Raw genomic sequence first — 24,077 nt, forward strand, 5'->3', positions numbered from 1 at the left:
GCATTCATACCCTCAGATCTACCTTATATCCTGCAGTCTACACTCTGTTGAGAAACAACGTTTTATTTCTCAGTGTGTTTACGCATCACTCACAAGGAAATGGTTTTATTAAAGGGGCCGATTCATTCTCATTTCCAACTCCAAATTCTCTTCTAGAGTAGCTTTGCCTTTGCGTGCTTTATTATCTCATCCTCAGCCTTGCTACAGCCCCTGAATCACCCACTGTCTAAGCTGATTTAGTGCATCTCTCTTTAAGGCCACTCTCCTCTTAAACCAGCTTTCTTCTGATTTGCTGCCCCTGGCAAACAAAAGGCTTGAACAGCAGATGGATTAGGCTGCTGTCCTCACAGCCAGAGGTCCGTAGGAGCTAAATGTAGAATAAACTGTCTGAGAAGGCTTGACTTTTTAAAATAATACTGAATATAATATAAGCATTCACTGCTGTAACAGTACATGCATGACAGAAAAGAAGGAAAACTTAAAAGATCAGCTTAATCAAAAGATGAGTGTTTTGTTTTTGGGGTTTTTTTTGTAAATTGAAATCATGAGAGCCTGAATTAGGACAACTTTTTGTTTCTGCACCGTAATGACATGAAGGACATTTACAGCAGACATTAAGAGCTAAACGGCCTCGGGCTCATTAGAGCCACCCATACCTACTGCGCTCGTAGTAAAAGTCTGTGTAGTCTGCAGTCAGTGTGTGTGTGTGTGTGTTTGTACATGAGCTGTAGGGTACACCGCAACTGCATGTCAAAAGCCGCAAACCCCCAAAGTGACAGTGGATTTAACTTTGAAGTGTTTCCCAAACAGGTGTTGATCGGTTTATTTGTGGAGGAATGATTGCTCTGGTGAGAGATGACACACTCATCTTAGGTGGTTCATTTGTCAGCCAGGTAATCGGGATGAATGAGTTTTAGAACATATAGTCAGAATCATAGTTTTTCCTTCAGTGGGCATACTAAGGCAGCGCGTCATTTGATTCAGAGAGAGAGAAAGAAAACACTTGTCTGCGCGCTGTCTCGATGGCCCCGGGTTACTGGTCTTCTTCTGCTTGGGTGAAGAGCTGCAAGCCTGAAGTGGGACGGGCAAATAGGAGAAACTTCGCCCCCGTCCCGTTCTCCACTTTTAATGAGCGCTGCGCTCAGGCAGGAGAAAAACTCCAGGTGGAAGAGCGCTCGCACACGCGTTAAACTGTTTTTCAATGAAAGAGTAAGGATTCAGGAAACCTGCGCTGGGAATCACCCCTTTAAACCTCGGAGGATTATTATACCTAATCAGGTAAGCACACATCATTACTCAGCGAGGATGGGAATTTTGAACACAGAGCTAACAAGCAGCTCCACATAGGAATTATTTAAACGACGCGCGTAATTGGCTTCCAACGCGTTTTAGTCCTATTTTTTTTCTGTCGGGGATTTTAAATCAGCATTGCATGTTTTTTGATTTGATTCGATTTTTGATTTTCATGTTATTTCATGAGAAAGTTGCATTAACAAGTTGCTTGAATAAACCTAGTGCTGCTTAAATTATTTTTTAAAGTTCTTTATATTTTCTTTTTAAATAAAATAAAACACAAAGATCTAAGTTACCCAAGCTTTTATCCTGAAAGGAATCATTCTGTCAGAGCTTTAAATTATTGCAGCTGCAAGAATCTTTCTGCTATTGAATTACTTTCTTGTACATTATCTTCTTAAGTGTTATGTCTTTCTGTTCTGTTTGGTTTGAAACATACTGATTAAGGGCAGGTGGTCTCTATACAGTATGTCCAACAGCAGAACATAAACAGGCTCTGGCTTGCACTGAAGCCAGTGCCAAGAATTAAAGTAATTCAGCCTGTGCTGTGCTGGATAAACAAATAGTCAGCAGCAGCACAGCCCAAAAAGCTACAGAAATGACCTTGTAGAGACATGTTGGCTTTCCTTGGTGTCTGATTTTGATCTCTCTCTTATGGTTCCTTAGTTGGCTTGTTACTACAACACTTGGCACATCCAGCATGCTTACAGTACAATTCTGACACCTGTGAAGGGTGGGATTTAACACTGCCTGGCACGGGTGTGCGTGTAAATACTTTCTCGCTCTGGGCATGCAATCACCCAGGAACTTGGTGAAAGCAAGTTCTCAACTGGTCGTGATATTTAAATAAGCCTCAGTCTCCTTCAGTGTGTACCCTTGTTGCATTTGCACAGGTCACTCCAGCCTAGAAATGTGGCACTGCTGAAAAGCAGAAGTACCTTTTACTTGGCAGAAGCTGCATTAGAGGGAAAAAAAACAACAACTGTGTGCTTTCAGTTCAAAAAAAGCACTCTGAAGACTCAGATGCACCAGTCATAAGTGTTTGTGGTCTGTACCTATGCTTCCAAAACCTATTATGTGCTGGTCTTTGAAGTACCCACAGACAGCCACTGTTTACATTACATCCACTGTATACCTGTGCTGCTCCTGCAAGATGTGATTTTTTTCCCTGCTTTATGCATTGTGAAAGTTTTCACAGCAGCTGAATTTTTTTTTAATTTCACTAGCAACATCAGATTAGCTGGTTTCGTGCAAAACAGCTCGGCACTGTGTAATCTTGGTGAAGGCTGTTCGGTGCAGGTAATCCACATTGTAGTGACAGTGTTAGTTGAAATGGACTTTAATGCCTTAAACTATGTGAGCTGTCTGAGCTGCTTTGCTTTCTACAAAGTGAAAAAGGCTCATGCACAGAGCCTTTGTAGTGGCTGTGAAAATCACTTTGGTTTTTCTGTAGCTTTTTTCATACTTGTTACCATGTCAATGGTTTGTTTGATTTGTATCCCCACCCAGCTGAAATTAGATGCTGGAGATCCCAATGATGACTGAGAATATAGCTGATGCAACCTCAGAGGCAAAGCTAGGCTATTTAAATTACACATGTTTTATCTAAAGTTTAGGTGAACGCAAACTATAGGGCACTTCAGCAGTATGTAGGACAATGTGTTTGTGATTTGTCTCGATGCTAAATGTCTGAAAGTCCTTAAATAAGCATTCTCCAAAGCTATCTGAGCATGTGATAAGTTATCCCAAATCTTTGTTTATTTTAGCTTCTTTAATAGAGAGTGTGTTTGCGTGTGTGTGCGTGTGCATGTCAGCATGCAAGACTGTGTCTCTGCAAGTCTCTGAGGATTCACTATCTACTGTACAGGAAACTCCCCTAAGTGTTTGTCAAAGGATATCATTTGCCCACCATTTCATTGCCATGAAAAGGAGGCATTTAGACGCTCACACTAAGAACACAAATTCCAAATTATCATCATTTTTGTTTGTCATTCATTTTTTCCACTATGATGTCATCCTTTTTCTCAGTGAAGCATAGACACTAAATTAAATGTTTACTTTGTTTGATTGTTTTTTTAATTTGTCGCTCTAAATTTGTTAAATTGAGAGATTGCTGCCTTACACCTTATCTGTTTGATCAGCAGCTTGCTTCATTTATGAAAGCGCACTTACTCACCTCTCCTCTTACTGCAAATCTCACTCCTGCACTGTAGATGCACATATCTGTCCCAGCTTGTTTCCAGCTTCGTTTTTCTTCACTCGGGAGGAAAAATTGTAGTCCCGACTGTGCATCAGTGATCTGCCTACCTGTCAAAGCACAGCACTGTGGAAAAACCATGTCAGTGCTCATTAATGCACTAAGGAAAGATCTGTTGATCTTAGTTTTTATTCAACAAGCTACACCGTTTTGTGCCGCAACCTTTGTAGAGAGTTAATAGAGAGCTACGGAAGAGAATGGCTTGCGGTATCTTAGTAATCCAAGACTGTTACAAGGATATTACTCAGCATACCTAAGTTTGCCTGACAAGCACATCTTTCTTTAAACATGTGATGGAAATGCAGCATAGGATGGTGCTGAAGCAGTTGATAATTCACTCTTGAGTCTGTAAGAAATATTTTAGCATTCTGGGAAAATGTTTTCTCTTTTTGTAGGATTGAGATTAAAACATTGATATCACTTAACTGCAGCATAGTCAACATCCAACAATAATTTGGACTGAAGCTGGAAGTGAAATGGGTAAGGGCAGGTTGCCTGTATATTCATATAATTTAGTAACAGCAGTTTTCTGCATAATTAGATGATCAAACATATCATATTCTGCTTATTTTGAGTATAAGCTGTCTCTTATTCTTGCTGTTTTTTGTCTCTGGAAAAAGGGAGGAAAGCCTTATATTCACACTTTGTATTTTTTGATATGAAGTTGAAATCACATGCCATATGACAGAAAGCTTTCTGTGGCGATATAATTATCTTACTTTTATGATCAGAGCATATATGGGCATATAAGTCTGTATGTATCCTATTTAATCCTTAAGAGGTGGGCCAGCCTCAACAAAGCTTTGCACAAACATTGTCACACATATAGCAATCTTTAACAATTTATGTTTTTAAAAAACATTTTGTATAAATCCCAATACTTTTTATTTTTGTATTCATCCCCCTGTGAGTTTAAAATTGTGTTCTCTGTTTGTATTTGTTTCACATGGCACATTAAACATACATAACCTAAAGATCACCAAAATGTGTATCTGTGGCAGAATTTTGTTCAAGTTATACTAAAGAAGGAATGAAGAATTTGAAAAACCATCCCAGGCCTGGCAAAACCTGCCTATAGGGTGGGTTTTTGCTGGTAAATATAAGGCTTGAGTCAGTAACCAGTTAGCTTAGCATAAAAACTAGAAAGAGATGGACTTAGCTAGCTAAACAAAACCCAAATTAAGTCAAGTGATAACAAGAAAATAAGGTTTAAAGACTCTCTGAAACTTTGCTATCACTTTAGGATAGTTAAATAACCAGCCTGACTAAGTTTTGTGGTTCTGAGTTAACACACACACATGTTAAGCTATGCTACGTTAACCAGTAGCTAGTTCAGGCTTCATCAATTTTCATGTCTAACCTCCAACAAAATAGCAGATAACTTTCCCATGTATCAAACTGATCTTGTAGCAATAATTAAAATGTGGTTATAAAAAAATCTTTAATCAAACAAGCCCATTACCACGTAAAGGAAGAAAGCCAGACTTTATTTCCCCAGTTTTAGACCTCTACTCACAGGAATACTGCCGAGGCCAAAGTCCATTTTTCACGTGGAATAGGTAAACACAGGCGTTCCTATGTCTGTGAAGGTTCTCAGTCATCCAGGTCATCGTAGTCAAAGGAGCTTGCAAAGAAAAGCGTCTGGACTTCTTTAAGTTACTTGAAGACGTTTCACCTCTCATCCGAGAGGCTTCTTCAGTTCTAAGGTCAAATGGTGGAGAGTCCCAGATATAACCCTAGTGGGAGTGTCCCCCCACAGAGGGACAAAAGGACCCCCTGATGATCCTCTAATCGCCTAAGCCAAGGTGTGGAACTGGGTGTGGGTCCCAATCAGCCAGAGTTTCGGGTAAGTTCATTGTGAAACCTGGCCCCACCTTATCATGCGAATTCATGACCATCTGACCTCAGGAATTCGCATGATAAGGTGGGGCCAGGTTTCACAATGAACTTACCCGAAACTCTGGCTGATTGGGACCCACACCCAGTTCCACACCTTGGCTTAGGCGATTAGAGGATCATCAGGGGGTCCTTTTGTCCCTCTGTGGGGGGACACTCCCACTAGGGTTATATCTGGGACTCTCCACCATTTGACCTTAGAACTGAAGAAGCCTCTCGGATGAGAGGTGAAACGTCTTCAAGTAACTTAAAGAAGTCCAGACGCTTTTCTTTGCAAGCTCCTTTGACAGGCGTTCCTAATGACATTAAAGAAGGTTCTGTTATATTCAGGTACAGAGGCTCATTATTAAATGTCATGGCTAACACATGTGTTTACACACTATTTCATGTGAAAAATGACACAACTGAAAAAGGGTCTTTTCAGAAATGCTCTGTGAACCTGTGTGCTCAGTGTAGCCACAGTTTGACATGTTGTCAGTGATACCTCAGTACGTGACCTGAGGTAGTAGCAATCATCAACCAGTCAGGTGTATTTTTAAACACGTTCTCATGTAATAGTTCAGCACTTCACTTTAAAGAACATAGTTTTGACCCTGCTTTCAGAGGTCATGACGCCACCTCTGTTAAGAGGTACATTATTCCTTTGGGAGGGAGACTTCAGTATGTAGTGCTGTCCCAAAGCTCTTGTACACTGCATGAACTAGAATGTTGTGCATCCTAAAGAATCTCAGTGGTGGTCCATTTTATTTTAGACCTTGTTGTTGTAGTTACCACCAGTGCGATCTTTACTTTACAGTTGACACGCAAAGTGCAGAATATCACCTTGCTTGGCGGTCCTCATCTGATCTTGTTAACGCAGGCTTCAACTTATGTCTTTACTTTGGACAGAATGACAGACAGTGAAAGAAATTTTCTTCTTACTGTAAACAGACAGTGTTCCAGACAAAGATCCAGCTTGATGTGGTTGCGGCTGTCAAACAAAGCCATCTGACTGAACATATCCCCCCATTCCTGTCGCATTAAATTATGTCCGTGTGCGCTCTCTAATAGAGTCTGCCTCCACAGACTTTTACATGCAGTTTTTTTTTTGACTGTGCGCAGATGTTTGCTGTAAATCTTGAGACTTTTCCAACTGAAGAAACTAGAAAGAAATACTGACTTTAACTGATGTAAAGTGTCTGAGTTGACTGAGACAGTGCAATGTTCATCTGGCCACCTTGACTTTACAGGCAGTAGATGAGTTACTCAGCTGTTTGTGTAGTGCCACTCCATAATCGGCCTGCTGTTTATCAAAAATGTTTGAGAGGGTGTGCCTCAGTAGCATGCATTTTCTCTGCTTTGTTCTTAGCAGACACAACATTTGTCATTCTCAGGCGTGTTGAGTGAAAGGTCCAAAGTTGCTTTCAGCAGGTAAGCGTAAAGTTTCAGTTTGACTTCCTTCTTCTCCTTCTGCCCTTGCAAAGGTTATACAAGAACGTCTGGCTAACGTGCTGAAACATCACTGTCCATCATGATCAGAGCATCACTCACTGCCATCTGCCTTGGTGAGCAACCCATTTGTGTGTCTGCAGGCTATACTGTTTTCAAATACATCAAGGTTGACTACTATAATATCTCCATCAGGCTTTCTGCACATTAACACCATAAAACAGCAGTCTCCTCTGTCATTGAGGTCTTGTGTGTACAGTAAACATACTGATGATTATGATCATTTGTCTGCTGTTACATGAAACTCCCTCTGCCTCACCCTCAGCGCTCCTCCTGTCGTACCAATGCTGGGCCAAGCCTAACGGACCAAAGAATAAGAAACCAAAGCAAGGTAGGCATCGTTGCCGAGCAAGCCTCAGTGTCCTGCTTCAGTTAGGGGTCACTAAACAAGCAAAAATAAACCCATAATATTAAAGAATATTGTATGACTGCATTGGTTTGCAGGCAAAAAGCTGTGTGTATAGCAGCTGAGGTTAAAATTGGGCTGAAATGTGGGTTTTTACGCCAAACGTTTGTTTCTGCAGCTTCTTACTCTATATATGTTAACGGTCAACATGTTGAAATATAATCAACAAATACTTTCAAGGGATAATTTTATTCTTGATTAATCAATAAAATGTAAGTAAATGTTATGAAAGAAGCAAAACTGTCTGGAAATTAAATCTAAAAACATTATGATGCTGTCTTCCTTTTCTTCTTTCATTGACAGTGATTCCAGCTGTAGAGTGCGATGTCAGAGCAGGAAAGGTCAATCTCCCAGAGTTCATAGTAAAATGTCCCCCACGCTGTAGGGAAACCAGACAGCAAGTCTATGGGACAGGAGTGTTTGCCTCCATCTCCAGCATTTGCAATGCAGCCATCCACAGGTTAGCATTGGAGTGATGACTCTAAAAAAATGAATGGGTGAAATCAAAACTATCATTTAACAGTAAAAAATTGGTTTCCACAGTGGCGTAATCACCAACTCAGGAGGAAAGGTGATAGTGAGGAAGATGGCTGGACAGAATGTCTACAAAGGCAGCAACTCCAACGGCGTGCGCTCTCTGTCTCTGCCTAAATGGAGGGAATCATTCGTTGTCTCGGGTATAAAGTCAACAAGGTTAAATACAGTTCTTTAGAAGTCACTCTCCAGCTAAATGCCGACTTTGTTGTGTTTCAGAGGGCAAGCCTAAGAAGGGAGTCATCTACCCATCTACTCTGGATTATGTCCCTTCAAGACCGACCTATGTGAAAACAAGTGAGAGGAGGTTATTTTTACCCTCATAGCAAGTTTTTATGTGAATTCATGTTTTCATGCATGAGCTGAGAGAGTTTCAGATATAGAGTACCAGAAAAAAAGGATTAGTACCATGCATTTTTTTCTGATAATTGTATTAAGGAAACTTAAATGTTTTTTGGGTAAACTTCAAAGGTTCATACACTATATTACCAAAAGTATTCACTTGTCTGCCTTCACACACATATGAACTTGAGTGACACCCCATTCTTAATTCATAGGGCTTAGTATGATGTCAGTCTACCCTTTGCAGCTATAAGAGCTTCAAGCTTTCTGGGAAGGCTTTCCATAAGGTTTAAGAGTGTGTTTATGGGAGTTTTTGAACATTCTTCCAGAAGCTCATCTTTAAGGTTAGACACTGATGGTGAGGAGAAGGTGTGGCTCACAGTCTTCGCTCTAATTCATCCCAAAGGTTTTCAGGACTCTGTGCAGGCCAGTCAAGTTCTACTAAGAGTTCCTGTCACTGGAACTAAGGGGGTCGAGTCCAACTCCTGAAAAACAACCCCACACCAAAATCCCACACCATTTTACAAATGTTTGTAGAACCAGTCTGCATACTTAAGTGCTGGATTTTATATACCTGTAGCCATTGAGGTGATTGAAATGCCTGAGTTCAATGATTTGGATGGGTCAGTTAATACTTCTGGCAACATAGTGTATCACCATGTGCGATAGATGGCTGGTCAGAACAATTTAACATTAAACTTAAAAGATTCTCAAACAAGCAGTGAAGGTACTAAATTTCTAAAGATAGATATTTTCATCTTTATTGTTATCTAATAGTGGTGCGTAGCATAAATTATCTGGTAATTGTGTTTACATTTAAATACTATTTAACTACCAAAATGATATTAAAATAAAGCATGTAGAACTTTTGCTTTCCAACCAAGTCTTGCTCAGTATTAACCCTGGTATCAAAGCATCTGTTGGCACCAGATCAATGCTTTCTAGGGACAAAAGGTTAGTAGATAGACATCCTGGCGCTTGACTTTGGCATGATGAGCTTTGCTCAGGCTGAGTGCTGCAGGCTGGTGAAGAATGTTAAGAATGCATTACAACACAGAAGTTACTGTAGACCTTCTTCCTCTCTATCCATCTTCATCGTGCACCACTGCCTTTGTCTGTTTTCTTTCAGATCAAAAGGAGACCACGATAGTTCCTCCAACATCAACAGCACCTGAACCCACCACAACAACTCCTGAACCAACCACGACCACTACCACCACACCGACTCCCACCACTGCTTCCACCACTACACCTCCACCCCCTACTACCAAGGCTCGACCCGTTGTACATAAAGTGAGGGAAGCAGGTGAATGAAGCAAACACTTAAATGACTTCTGTACCAAAAGTGAAATCGTTTGCAGTCGGTGCGCTGCCAAGTCGACATTAACTAATAACATTAGCAGTAACTACAAATGCCAGAAGAAGCATTCATTAGTGTGCAGCTGACTAATAAAGTGTAATGATTGCAGATGGTAATTGCAAGCGACAACTGCAATTAAGACAAATTATATCTGCTCTGCGATGAAGTTAATATGATGCTGTTCAGTTACTAACAGCATATATGATCAGCAGACCTTTCATCGCTCTCATTAAATGAAAAGATTATCAGACAGTAATCACTGAGTCATCTGCCCCGTTTTGGATAGAAATACAGCGATAGTGAGTAGACAATGCTACAGTATCATAAGGTATGTGTGCAAATTACATGGGCTATGTGCCAGACAACCTTCCAGCTATTTCTCTCCCTTTCATTTTCTGTAACATTATCTCTCTTCACTCCATATCGGCACTCCATTTGTCTTTCTTCCATCCAGGCAGCATTCACCCATACCTTGCCCATGCGGCAGCTTCAAATTCAAGTAAGTAAAAGGAAGCAAAGAGGGACTGACAATATTTTTCTTTGTGGTGTGAGGGTTTCTGGTGGTGTTGCTTAAAGCTGCTTTAAGGTACGCAGGAATAAATATTCACATAAATATTGTCTCTTGAAGCCGTCAGTGGTCATGCATTCAAACCAAGTTTGTCACTGTCAGTGGCAAACTTGTGTAGTGAAGTTCAGATCAGGGTTTACTGGGTCTACTGGGTTTATAGTCCATTCAAAATAATAAACAGTTCACTAATCTTTTTGGTAACTTACATGTAAACATAGATTTATGTCTAAATTTGCCCACATTGTGTCATATTGTGTTAGGACAGTCACAGAGTGGTCAAAGAAAGAGTCCCGGCCAAGGTATGTGAACACTCTCACTCAGTGTGCAGCTCATGGAAAGTCTTTCAAGCAAGCAATTCAAATGTAACTAAACCATGGCATTTCTTCAAAGTATTCAGAGGAGGTTCCTATTCACATAGAGTTCCACAACGTGCCAGTGCAGGTAAACAAATTTTTAATTTTGATGTCTTCTATCTTATTCTACCTACATCCACATTTCCTCTGTCTTCCTTTACTTTGTTTTTTCCTGTTTCCTGTTTCCACATATGTTTTCAATAATTTTCTAACAACATCCAGACTGGATTCTGCTGTCCTGTTCAAGTAATGAACTATTTGAACTGCTACTATATTCAAAGTATATTGTTTTGGAAACTGTTTAGTAGATTTAAAAGACTCTTGTGTAATATGTTTACTCGCTTCATATTAATTTCACCTTGTGTTTATTGGCAAAGTCCACTGGCTATCCTGAATGAGCCCCCAAATATTTTACAAGCTGTAAACTGATGGCTCAGAGGAGCCTGTCAAATAAGATGGCACAAGACTGATGCAGGTCAGCAAATGTTTTGTTGGATTATTTGTGGAAATTAGTGCTGTCAGCGTTAATCTCGTTAAAATGACATAACTGCATTAATGCGGCAAATCTCCGTTAGCGATTTGCCGCGTTAATGCAGTCATGGCATTAACGTCATTTTAACAGCACTAGTGGAAATAAAATTATTTGCAAAGATGGACTACACAGAAAAGGGAAAAGGAGGACCCTGAACCAACCATGGAGTGGAGCATAAGATTCAGGCCTCTTTTCTAAACTAACATTAGTAAGATAAACTAACAAAACCAAACCAAAACCAGGTAACTCCGAAGATGATAGATGCCCTGAGCGGGTGCGTTACAAACCTATCATATCATGAATAACATACATATGTGGTGTCATTTTATTATATTCATGCTTTCTTGTTATATGTTTCTTTCTTCATTGTGGTCTCAGGTATACACAAACAAGAGCCAGGGTCGCCTGTCCGGAGGCAGCCATCCTCACCAGTTGGTCCAGGTCAGCCTTGTCATTAGCACCCACATAGACACATGTACAGAGCTACAAACAGGTAGGCTTGATGGAGCTGGTGGGGCTGGGGTCAAGAGAAACAGGGGTTACTGATGTCTTTGTTGGAAAAAGAATCCAGGAGAAGTATGAATGGTGTAAGTTTGACCCTGGTGTTGACACTCATAAGCTCCTGTGATCTTCACCCCAGGGTCACCACTAATCCGCTCTATCAAGCATCTCAGCTAACATTCCTTTCACGATAACTGCTGTTCTCTGCCCTCAGGCACATCCTCTTACTCATATTTTCATTTTCCAACATGAAAAGAGGCAAACGAGGAATAGCTACACCCAGCATATATCTTATTGTTTTCGATATCATGCTGCGGGCAAACTTCAGCTTCACTCAAAGCAAAGCAGCTGGGCTGTATTTGTAGATGCAGCCCCAGAACTGAAGCGCTCTTCTTTCCCCTTTTCCCCCTCCCTTTTCCTCTCTCTCTCCTTCTGCCTGTGTCTCATTGCTACAAATAGGTTTTAACAGGGTTCAGCCTGCCCAGCCTGAGCGAACTCCAACCATGAGCCAGTCCAACCCTGGTAAGTGTCTCCAGATCCAGAGTGGTAGTCGCAAAGTGCTCATGCAGGGAGACTGACGTAGTACATATACAGGTCAGATCAAACAGGGGAAGAACTATGGCAGTAAAACCCTGTTTGAAATGTTTTAAAAAGCAGCACTAATGTTTACCGTCTGTGGGACGCCATGGTTTAATGCATGAGCCTGCTTTCTATAAAAGAGGTGTGGAAATCAAAGATGCTCAACTTTCACCGTACCCAGCAGTAAAGAATGAAGTTTATATACCTTAAAGGCGAGAGATGATATAATATCACTGTCATGCCATATTTATGCCATATTTTCACAAAGTCCAGAATAACTTTCAGTTTGAACTAAGACCAGGATGAGAAATGTGCTCTGTCAGTACAGTAATAACAATGTATGACAGATCCCATCTGGTCTGGGGTCTTCCCCTCCCTTGTAAATACTTTGAGAAAAGAAGGGAGAGATGAAAGCAGTAGCACCAAGTGGCCTTGTGCTGCTCCCAGAGAGACGTCTGAGCCAGTCCGCAGTGCTGCAGGACCTGGGTCCGCTGAGTAGCTTGTCAAGAATAGAAAGCTCTTTGCCATTCAAACCAGGCGAGGTTTGGCTCACTGAGGAATGTGCTTCTGTTTTTCTTCCGAGGAATACAAAACCCTGGATCCCTAAAATTATACACATTTTCCTAAAGTCCAGTTTAAATGATGTCTGATCATAAGGTTTGGTGATCTGAGGTCAAACCTAAACCCACTGAGATGTTGATCAGTGCAGAAAAGGGGTGTTAAGTTTGGCATTTGGTGAGAATAGTGCAATTTTTAAATTTATTGAATCCCTGAGGGGAAATTCTTTGAGCTGGAAGAGGTCAGAGGTGAGGATTGGCCTCACAGCAGACCCCCTGGAGCCGGCAGGGATTCACTGTCTTTCTCAAGGACACACTTGAAAGGTAGATGCTTGCTGACTTTGACATTTCGGACTATGATTTATGAGCTGAAGGATTTTCTCCGCAGTCGCTTTGCCACCCTGCTGCTTCAAACAGATGTTTGAATTTATCGGTCACACAAGTGAAAAAGTTTTGATCCAGCTGAGCCTTGTATGTGTCGGCTTTCACACCCACAAAGATCCATTCTGTCCAATGGGCCTCTTCCAACAAGTCTCATGCAGACATGTTAGTAATGCTTCAGGCGTACCATACAATACCCAAAGTGAGAATGAGTGACCCCCGGGCCCGTGGTGACTGTCTGCCTGTGGTGATCGCTGAGGTGGCTATGATCTAGAGAGTTAAACTCAATCCCTATAAAGCACCTACTTCATTAGAAAAAATAACACTGCTGTCTGCTGTATAGCGCTGGGCCTTTGACCAGCACCAGATTAGCCTAATCTCTGCGTCCTACTATCTACACTGACCCTAGTTTGACACCAACTTTAGAATAATACTCCCACGCTTCACTGGACGGCATGCTGGGCTCTCCCAGCCCGTCCTGGTCAACAAAGGCCCTGCTTACTGGCTGCCACTGGATGGGAACCTCAAAGCCCAGTCTGTGTGTTTGTGTAAGCTGCCCATCCACCACAGAGAGGGGTTAGCTGAAGTGTGTTGTCATGGCTCAGTCAGTATAAACAGATGAAATGCACTGTTATGGTTTTGCTCCTCTGTAAGGGATTCTGGCAATAAAGCCTATTTCAATTAACCTTATGAGGCTAGTTAATCTGATCAGTGTTGTTAGCTGCTCTGTAAGTAGAAACCTTGTGTGAATGCAGAAGATCCAAACATTTTTTATCTTCCTTTTTCTTTTTTCCCTTAACCCTGGAGAACCAATGGGGTCAGAGCCGACCCCATTGGTTTTCTAGGGAAACCACGGGGTCAAATTTGACCCCATGGGTTCTCCAGGGTTAAGGAAGAAAGAAAAATTGCTAAACTTTCCTAAAGCAGGCTTTGGTCACTCAGTCTGTGTCTGAGTGGCTCCTTCATGTTTACTGTCTGACTCAAGGCTAAACATCTTGTCCAACCTCCACAAATAAAGTGGTTTGTGGAGTCACAAGTATGCACCTCCCCAATGCTTGTCCTGAATGCAGCTTTCTAATCTTCTCACCCCTCCGTACAGCTTTACCCAGAAGGGATTGGCCACTCCCCTCTTTTCCTCATCCCGATTGGTTCCCTGGAGCTCGCCGACCAGCAGGTACCAAGCACAAAGGCAAACAGATAGATCAGGCTCCATGTGGAAATCATAAATATTTTCTAAACTGACTAAACACTGATTGGTGTTCAAAGTAATTATGCAACTCCATCCTTTAAAGATCTCTTTAAAAAATGTTAATAAAACCTGAAAAATGATCACATTAGGTTAAAACAATTTTAGAGGTGATGATTTATAGAAAAACTGCAAAAACATGAAAGCTGTTTTATTTCTGGTGGTTCAATTTGCCAAATCATACTGTTAAAATAATGAAAATCAAATCATCTGTAGTTTTCACTAATTATTTGATTTAGATAGGCTCATACCTATAAAGTTACCTTTTTGACTTCTAAAACATGTGTTACATTTTATGCATAAAGATGTGTTTAGCCATCCATTGTTTTTCAAGTAGGCAAGTTTTTCCTTTCCTTAAAAACTAATACAGTTTTAACCTTAATGAGTACACTGAATGCAGGGAACAGCATATTTACTTGTATGTTGTATGGACCTACGAACAATTCTATTCAGACTTAAAAACCAATTAAATGTGTTGCAGAGTAACATACTTTACTTAATTCCAAGACACTTTTACTTTGAGTATATTCATTTTATGACACTTTTACTTTGACAAAGGGAAATGTACTTTTTACTCTCCTTCATTTATCTGACAGATCTACTCACTGGTTGTTTTATAGCAGATCAGGACTTTAAAATATGTTGTGATAATAATAATGGTAATAATATGGACATTTACTGCATAGAGGAAATTTTTCCAGTGCCATAAATGTCACCTGACAGTATATGGGATGGTCCACCTGCAATATTTCATCATGAGTAAAAACAGTGTAAGATATAGAGATAAAACCTGATAGAGCCCAGAGATCAGAGTTTTCCAGAAACATTGACATTAAGCAAGAGTAAAAAGGCTTTATGCAATAATGTCATGACCAATAACTCAGTGCAGATGCCCTATTAACACACCTTTATTGATTTATTGAGACAATTTTACATGCAGAAGCCATTTGTATCATTACCAGGAGCACCTGTTGGTGCAGGAACAGGTTGCTGTTGCTCATCGTGGTGCAGACTGTCATCCAGCAGTGTTCTGTGCTCTTTTAAATGCAGTCTAAGCTTATGTAAAGCTGTTACATCACCTGATGCTTCTCTTACTTATACAATGTAGTTGCATTCAGTGAAACTTGCCCATCAGAGTTGTGTCATCACAGTTGAATGACCTCGATCAACTAACTGTCAGATCTGGGGTGCCCACATGGGGTAGAATTAATGCTGCAAATGTTCACTCTAATTAGCTAATGAGAAGATAATTATTCTGAGCAGCTTGTATGTAGCTCTTTTTTCTGCTCATGCCTCCACCTTCTCTGCTGTACATTCAGATGTAAGTTATGCAGCTCCAGACACAGGATACGCTTGGAGTGAGACCGGCACACCTGAGGTTACAGGTAAGTCGGCTTTCTTTCTGTCTTTATTGGCCTCTTTACTGCAGGCTACTACACATTGTATGCATTTGTGTTGCATGTGCTAACGTAGCATGCTCATGTGACTGATACAGTTTGGTATCTGCTGACCATGTATGTGTTGAAATTGACTCCATGTGTAAGTACATGCAATGTGTCTCTCGGGACATTATGTTTACATGCCATCTGCCTGCCATATGGGAGACTCTTTGAAGTGCAAAAGAGAAGAGAGCTGGGCAGGTTTATTGTGCATGTGAGAGCGAAATAATGTGAGGTGATAATTCTGCATAAAGCCATTGTTTTCACTGGTCTGGGATGGGTTGGGGAGAACATACCAACCAATCACAACCATGAAAATGTGTGCTTCTCCCTCTGAAGTTCTGTCCATACTAACGGGTCTCAAAACATCCTCCTCTAGCTCGGGATTACAGGCCTGATATCTCAGAATATGAGCGCTGGTATTATAACCTTGGACAATACCGTAAGTGTTTTCCTTTTATTTCATTTTTGGGAACTAACAAGTCTTCCGGTTTGATGTTGTTAAATGAGCAGGTTGGGATCATGTAAAAACTGTTTTTACATGTACGGGAGTAGCTTTGTATGTAGAGCGCAGCATATTTCACAAAGATGTTGAACTTTTCATTGAAATGCTTTGAAGAACGAACACATTTTATTTGTTTTCTTTCACACTAAAAATACACTTACGATACGGCCCAGTGACAGAACACAAAAGGGCGTGCAAAAAGATTACAGGCCCTGGTTCTGTCTGTTTCAAGACACAGCCGAGCATCCGAATCCAGAGGGATATGGTTTGGAAAACCGAGTGGCTTAGCCATTTTCAGGGTGTACCACAAAAATAGCACCACACATCCAACCAAATGAAACATGGAGCCAGTAAGGACAGGCTGTATTGCTATGGTGTGGTTTTGTCTTGTGTGTCATGGTTCACCATCACTGACAATTTACTTTTAGTGCAGCGACCTGCTGACTCGGATCGAAAAATAATGGATACGGCCAACACTAAAGGTGAGGAGGGGTTAGTATGACTGCAGCTGTTTGCATCCATGTATCCATCCATCTATCTTTAAAAAAGAAACACACTTTAAAATAGGGCTGTGCGATATGACCAAAATCTCATATCCCGATATAAGAATTCAATCGTCCGATAACGATATAAATCACAAAAATTTAACATTTTCTGTAAATTCTGTGAATCTCGGGCAGCTCGACTTGCGGGAAGTGTTTCCAGCTGCGCGTCATGTAGCTGGAGTCGAGTGTTTTAACAGATGCATGAACCGATACATTTTTTTGACATAAGTTGTAACAGCCGTTGTTTTTTTTTGTGTGAGTATTTATTACACAGGGTGTTGCGGGGAAAAGCCTGTTCTAACGTTTGAGTCCAAGGTTTATTTTTTAGCACCTGGCGGCTCTTTTTTACTTCTCATCCGTAAATAATCTGCTCTTTCACGTGATTCAGTTTATTTTGAAAAGTCTCAACAGGATCTTGAGCTTTATTGTGAAAGGTTTATGTGGTACGTAAACACGCGGACACGCGATGGTGTTAACGTCGTTGTTGTAACACGCGCTTGTCCGTCCATAGTGTGGTTATATAAAATATAAGAGAAAGAGAGAACTTTAAGAAATTAATATAGCCAGTACAGTGACCATCAAAACAATGAAAAAATATTGCCATAAACAGTTTATTTTGCAACACCACGAAACAAAGATGGCGTAAAATGAAACGATAGACGTTTTTATATCGTCATCCGATATATATCATTATATCGAACAGCCCTACTTTAAAAAACAGAAAGTAACACAAAGTGCTTTATATTGAAACTAAATAATAAAAATACATAAGATATGTCATTAGCTCAAGTTAAAAGATGTTTCTGACTTCTGCTGTTTTCTATATGGGATTTGTGTTGAGCGTCGTGAAATTGTTACCTGCTGCTCTGCGATAAAAGTGCGCTAACGCTGAGCTTGTGTGATGTCATCTGTGCAGTGGAGCCGGTGGACGCCTGGAATCCAGAAGCGCCACCTTATGAATTAGGTAAGATTGCTTGTCCGCTCCCCTAAAACAGTCGCTTTGCCAGTCAATCCCGAGTTCTCACTGTAAATACAAACCACTCTGACGCCATCCACGGAAGAGCATCTGGATTTCTGCTCAGCCTGTAATTGAAGGAGTCGAATGGTGTGGTTGTTTGAGGGTGAAATCGGTTGCTGTTTGGCTCGATATTTGCCACAACAAATACTGGCCAACGTTTGGCGACTCCAGAAAATGGGCAGCTGGAAATTTTTACCAAACAAACTACCGGGTTTATTCTACAAAAGCAGACATGTGCTCTCGCTCCATTACAAAGCATGAATGCATTGCCTTGGATCTTATAAATATTATTGGACTAAAAAGGACGGGTTTAGTTATGCACTCAATTATTTTTGTAACATTTCTTCTTTCCTGGAATAAAAGAATATAGAGTATTTGTTTATTAGCTAAAATGTTCCTTTTGTTTCGTGATTTCCAGGCTTCAGTGTGAGGGAGCAAGAACCTCTCCGCAAAGCTCCTGAGCCTGTGTCACAGGGAAACCCGGGTATGGTCCCCATACTGCTTCAATGAAACTGTCGCAAGAAGTGTTTGTGTTTTTCAATGTATGCACTCTGTGTATTTGTATTATTGAGGGATAACACACATGTTAAAGAGACATCTTTCCTCATAAAACCCCATAAAACCCTAACCCCAACTTAAATACATGTAAATGCATCAATTTTATACATTTGTGGTGAAGTCTCCTAACAATAAAATCCAGAGCTTGTTTAATTTGGCCTTACAGTTGTGGTGCTACATTTGGGTGTCCTTTGGGGCAGATAGTTGAAAATACAGCCCACACTTTCAGTTGCATTTTCTGTATAAACTAAGTGGCCACTTTGTTAGGTACACGTGTCCAAGTGCATATTAATGCAAAGATCTAAGCAGCCAGTCACAGCACAGAACTGCTGAACTGAGCGCTAATAATCTATTTTCAACATTGCATAAAGTCTCTTGATCCACTGCTTTGATAGAAACACCTGCTTAGCTGCTCATTACTATAAAGATTAAATCAGCCAATCACATAGCAGCAATTCAGTGCATCTAGGCATGAATATAAGGGCAAGACCACCTGCTGAACTGATCAGACCGAACATCAGAATGGGAGACAGTGATTTTAAACATTGCATGGATTTTGGCATCAGATGGGCTGGTCTGAGTATTTCAGATGATCTACTGAGATTTTCCTACACAATCTTCTCTAAGGTTTACAGAGAATGGTACAAAAGAGAGAAAATATCGAGTGAGCAGTGGTTCCCTGGGAGAAAATGTCTTGTTCACGTCAGAGGTCAGAAGAGAATGGCGAGACTGCTTTGAGCTGACAAGAAGGCAGCCTAAATGCACAAAGAGTCAAACCTTGAAGCAGATGGGCTACAACAGCAGAAGACCACACCGGGTGCCACTCCTGTAGGCTCAAAGCAGGAAAACGGAGGCTATAATTTGCATAAGATCACCAAAATTGGATAATAGAAGATGGGAAAACTGCTGATTTCTTCCTGACATTTAGATAGCAGAGCTGTATTTGGTATGCAGGATAAGAAAGCATGGATCCATCCCGCTACATGTCAGAAGATCAGGCTGCTGGTGGTGTAATAGTGGTGGTAGTGGTGGTGATGGTAGTGATGATGATGGTGGTGGTGGTGGTGGTGGTGGTGGTGGGGGGGGGCACTTGGAACCAACTAGCAGTCACTTAAACACAACAGTCTACCTGAGTGTTGTTGCTTACCATGTCTGTCCTTTTATGACCACAGTGTACTCATCCTCTAGCACACAACATAACACACAGTGTCACAAAGCTCTAACATGAACATGAGAGTGAGTTCACTGTACTCTAATGGCCTCCACAGTCACCATATGTCAATCCAATAAAGCAGCTTTGAGATGTGTTGGTGCAGGAGATTCACATCATGGATGTGCAGCAAGTGTGTGATGCTACCGTGTCAATAAGGACCGAAATGTCTGAGGAATATTTCTAGCTCCTTCTTGAATCTGTGTCATGAAGAATTAAGGCCGTTCTGAGTGTATAGTTGTAGCTACCTCATGATTTTTGGATCTAATAACATGAATTTGTGTAACAGATTGTAAGGTGGACCTGGCCTTTCTGATGGATGGGAGCTGGAGCATTGGAAAGCGGCGTTTTAAGATCCAGAAAGACTTCCTAACTGAGGTGGCTCAGACAATCAATGCGGGTGTGGCAGGCCCCATGATGGGCATCATCCAATACGGGTAACCTCTTTGTTCTTTTTGTGTTATCTTGTACTAGCTTTGAATGACAAAAAAAATAGTGAAACTGCTGGTTGTCTTGTCTCGAAGAGATGACCCTGTGACAGAGATCAGTCTGAAGACTCACTCCAGCTCCAGAGAGCTGAAAGCAGCCATAGATAAGATTGTGCAGAAAGGAGGCCTCTCCAACGTGGGTAAGCGACCCTCTGCGTCAGCTGCCAGCCTACACAGCACATGCCTACAAACACAAGTGTGAAAGGGAAAGGGGTGCAATTATCGCATGGTTTACTAGCCAGGCACATTTTCACATGCAAGTATAGAATTAAATCTAAATTTGCTGCGAGACAGTGTTAGCGAAATTACAGTCCTGATCCTGTAGGCCGTGTTTTTCCTCTGCTCTGACCAAAAAGCGCTCGGTTTTAGCAGCCCAGTTAAGGGGCAGCTTTCAGAGAGCATTTGCGGTTTTTCTGCTTTGGCTGGTGCGTCAGCATGCATCCACTGCCACATGTGCCTTTATGACTTGCTAAATTTTGCATGCCGATCCAAATAGTGTTTGCGTTTGCCCAGAAGTGCTCTCTAATCATATAACAGTGTGAGTGGCTGTAAAACTTTCTAGTCTCCAGCAGAGCCTTTGTTAAGACCACCGACGAGACTGTAATAGACTAAATGATAGGTATCCACATTTTTGTGATTATGCACAGTTTGAGCAATGCATCCCATAGAGAAGCAAAATATATGTACTTTACTATGTAAAGTTTTTATATGGCATTCAGTATTTTCTGTATAAAAGTAAATTTTGTGTCATTTTATATTCTAGCCTATTATTTACATAAAGGATGAGTTTAAGCTTTGTGATTAAATGACTGTTTTTATATTCCTCAGCTTTCTGTCCCAGACTTGCATATACAGTAAAACCATTAAGAATCTCCCCGTTGCCCCCTGGTGTCTTGACAGGAAAAGCCCTCCACTACATCAACAAGCACTACTTCAGTGATGCCAATGGAAACCGAGGAGGAGCTCCAAACGTGGCTGTGATACTAGTGGACGGTTGGCCCACAGACAAGGTGGAAGAGGCGTCTCGACTCGCACGCGAGTCCGGCATCAACATCTTCTTCGTCACCATCGAGGGTCCCGACGACAATGAGAAGCAGAACCTTGTTGAGGCCAACTTTGTTGACAAGGTAGGTGACACACGCCGTCTCAGAGGTGTGCCTGTGCTTCGTGATAGAAATCAAAGCAGTTTAAAGCACGGTGTGTTGTTTTGTTCCGCAGGCCGTGTGCCGGACGAACGGCTTCTTCTCGCTTCCTGTGAACAGCTGGTTTGCCCTGAGGAAAGCCGTGCAACCCCTGGTGAAGAGAGTGTGCGACACAGACCGCCTGGTGTGCAGCAAAACCTGCCTCAACGCCAACGACATCGCCTTCGTCATAGACGGCTCCAGCAGCGTGGGGACCGGCAACTTCCGCACGGTGCTGCAGTTTGTGGCCAACATCACGCGGGAGTTTGAGATCTCAGACACGGACACGCGGGTCGGGGCTGTGCAGTACACCTACGAGCAGAGGCTGGAGTTTGCCTTCGGCCAGTACAACAACAAAGCCGAGCTGCTGAACGCCATCAAGCGCATCAACTACTGGAGCGGCGGGACCAGCACCGGTGCTGCCATCACCTACGCGGCAGAGCAGCTTTTCAGCAAATCCAAACCCAACAAACGCAAGATCATGATTGTCATCACGGATGGGCGCTCTTATGATGATGTCAGGGCGCCGGCACTGGCGGTCCATCGCCAAGGTCAGACATCATCTGTAACAGAATCTAAAAAAAAAGGCTGAAGTTAAGGATCAATGATGCAAACAGTTGTTTTCTCTGTTGTGTGTCAGTCGACAGTTTGGTGTCAATTACTGTCTGTTTGATGTGAAAAACAGTGTGTGTGTAATCTGCTCTCCCTTCTCATGATCTAGGTGTGATTGCTTACTCCATCGGCATCGCCTGGGCAGCCCAGGATGAGCTGGAGTACATCGCCACAGACCCCGACAAGGAGCACTCCTTCTTCGTGGATGAGTTTGACAACCTCTACAAATTTGTACCAAAGATCATCCACAACATCTGCCAGGAGTTCAACTCTCAGCCCAGAAACTGAGGACGTACGTGCCGGGAGGCCTGTCCGGATCCGAGGCTTTAGTAACAGAGCACTGCTGGTAAATTTACTCACTCTGTCGCCCAGATGGCAGTGCTAGATTGGCTGCAGTGCCCCATATTTGAAGAGGGAGGGGTTTGAATGTAGGTGGGGGCAAAAATACATAAAAAATAATTTTTATCCCAAATATTCAGATGGTGCTAATGTTAAAGGATTGGCACGCAGTGTGACAAACTGACATCACAGCTGTAGTGTGGTGCCAGCTGTTTTCTGTCTGGAGACAAGTATTTAACAGTTGGAATAGCACCAGTAAGTCATCCATTATAAAGGCTTTATAAGTTGCTACTTGTCTTATTAATGCTAGAAAATTTACTAATGCTTTACAGAATGCCTAATCTTTCATACTTGGTATGCAAAAAATCTGTTTGCAAGCAAGCATGGCTTCAGGGTACATTTTAATCCATCTAGGTGCAAGTACAGCAAGACGGTTGAAAACATGTGAAGTGCGACGTCCTAGTTGTATGCATACTACATGCAAAAGTAGCAAGTGGGCAAGCACAGACAGCAAGCCAAGCTGGAAAGAACAAGCCAGCATTTGGGTTGCCAGGTTGTGATATTTCCTCCTAGATGGCGCTTTATCTCCTTTAGCATGAAACTTTTGTCAAACGAGAAAAAAGCTGCACAACAAACGCTTCAATTAGCAAGTTCTCCATGTTAAGTAAATATTTAATAATCTAAAATTGTGACCTCAAACTTATAAAAGGCATAAAAGGATATTAAAAGACCATTTCCACTGCTTGTCAGGCCTAATGTTATGTTTAAAACTGGGCATTAGTACATTATTCATTAACATTAGTGTAGCGCTTCTTGTGTGACTTGTAGTGCCTTTTTGAAGGGTGACTTAGTGGGAAACAAACATACTGTAAGACTGTCTTTCTGGGGTATGGTGCTTGCAGAGAAATGTAGATTTAAAGCATGCCTAGCACTTCCTCTTATGGCTTAAAAACCTTCATAAACCTAATAGCGCGGTGCTTTTTACAATTCTCTGTAAAGAGAAAATACTGTATTAGAGTTGGTGCATTTTAATCTTCCTAATAGGAGAGATTTGATCGTAGGAACATTGTTTGGGTTCCTAAGAGACTAAGGTGCTGAGATGATTTTTACATGCAACCAAAAAGTTGAGGTGAAAGGCAAAGCAACAACACGGATGTGGACTTGTGTGAAAAGTAAGCTTGTTTATCTTTGTAAAGAGTGACGGCAGATCCCAAATTTGCTTCTTATCAGGAATAAAAGCAACTCATGTTAATCTTTATTTTCTAACAGTGCTCGCTTCTAATATTGCAGTTTTGTTGGAAGAGTATTTATGATTTTATCATTCTTATGCCCTGTTTGTACATATGCATATTCAAGAAGCCTATCACTAATAATGTTCAGATAATTAATCTGTATTTTTTGGGCAATTTTTAATAAAATAAAGAAAATGAAGAGAACCTAAAGTGCCTTTTTTATTGCAGTTTGTTAAAACTTCACTTTTCAGACTGCTTTCAGTTTTTATTCATTGAAAACAAACCTCATGAAGTCATAGTGAAAAAGAACGTCTGAGGTTTTACACATCAGGACATAATAAGTCATCTGATCCTCAGAAAATCTTAAAATTGTTTAAATAAACCTCAGATGAATTACAAAACAGGACATATTATTCTATGCCATTATTTATTTTGTCAAAATACAGAAGTACTGTTGAAAAAAAAAATTAAGTGCACTCCTGCTCCTTCTACAGGAATTAAAAGGAGAAGTAGGTGCTGCTAATCAAACGGTCATCAGCAAGTGTGAGCATCTCTGTGAAAGCAGAGGTTTGGGCAGTTTGCTGGTCTGGAGCATTCAGATGTGTGCACACAGTGCCACAATAGGAACGACATCAGAAATTAGTTTAAAGAAGCAAT

General features: G+C 41.3%; 1 protein-coding gene across 3 annotated transcripts; it reads left to right on the top strand.

Moving 5' to 3' along the window:
• The first annotated feature begins 1,082 nt into the window (after positions 1–1,082).
• On the top strand, positions 1,083–23,622 carry vit (vitrin). Of its 3 annotated transcripts, XM_035914904.2 has the most exons (23): positions 1,083–1,278; positions 6,910–6,990; positions 7,200–7,265; positions 7,644–7,800; positions 7,884–8,017; positions 8,094–8,171; positions 9,346–9,522; positions 10,031–10,075; positions 10,405–10,443; positions 10,535–10,585; positions 11,408–11,470; positions 11,990–12,052; positions 14,147–14,221; positions 15,613–15,678; positions 16,112–16,174; positions 16,666–16,719; positions 17,699–17,746; positions 18,219–18,284; positions 19,858–20,005; positions 20,093–20,196; positions 20,957–21,183; positions 21,275–21,788; positions 21,959–23,622. In XM_035914904.2, the coding sequence occupies exons 2-23, from the start codon at positions 6,957–6,959 to the stop codon at positions 22,135–22,137; spliced, it is 2,451 nt and encodes an 816-aa protein (XP_035770797.1). In that variant the 5' UTR covers positions 1,083–1,278; positions 6,910–6,956; the 3' UTR covers positions 22,138–23,622. The 3 variants fall into 3 exon arrangements, with proteins under 3 accessions (XP_035770797.1, XP_035770798.1, XP_006806988.1); XM_035914905.2 differs by lacking the exon at positions 16,112–16,174; XM_006806925.3 differs by lacking the exons at positions 10,031–10,075; positions 10,405–10,443; positions 10,535–10,585 and having other exon boundaries at positions 1,084–1,278.
• The last annotated feature ends 455 nt before the right edge of the window (positions 23,623–24,077 follow it).

This window comes from Neolamprologus brichardi, chromosome 13 (genome assembly GCF_056152115.1).
Source record: "Neolamprologus brichardi isolate AB-2024 chromosome 13, ASM5615211v1, whole genome shotgun sequence".
Taxonomy (NCBI): Eukaryota; Metazoa; Chordata; class Actinopteri; order Cichliformes; family Cichlidae; genus Neolamprologus; species Neolamprologus brichardi.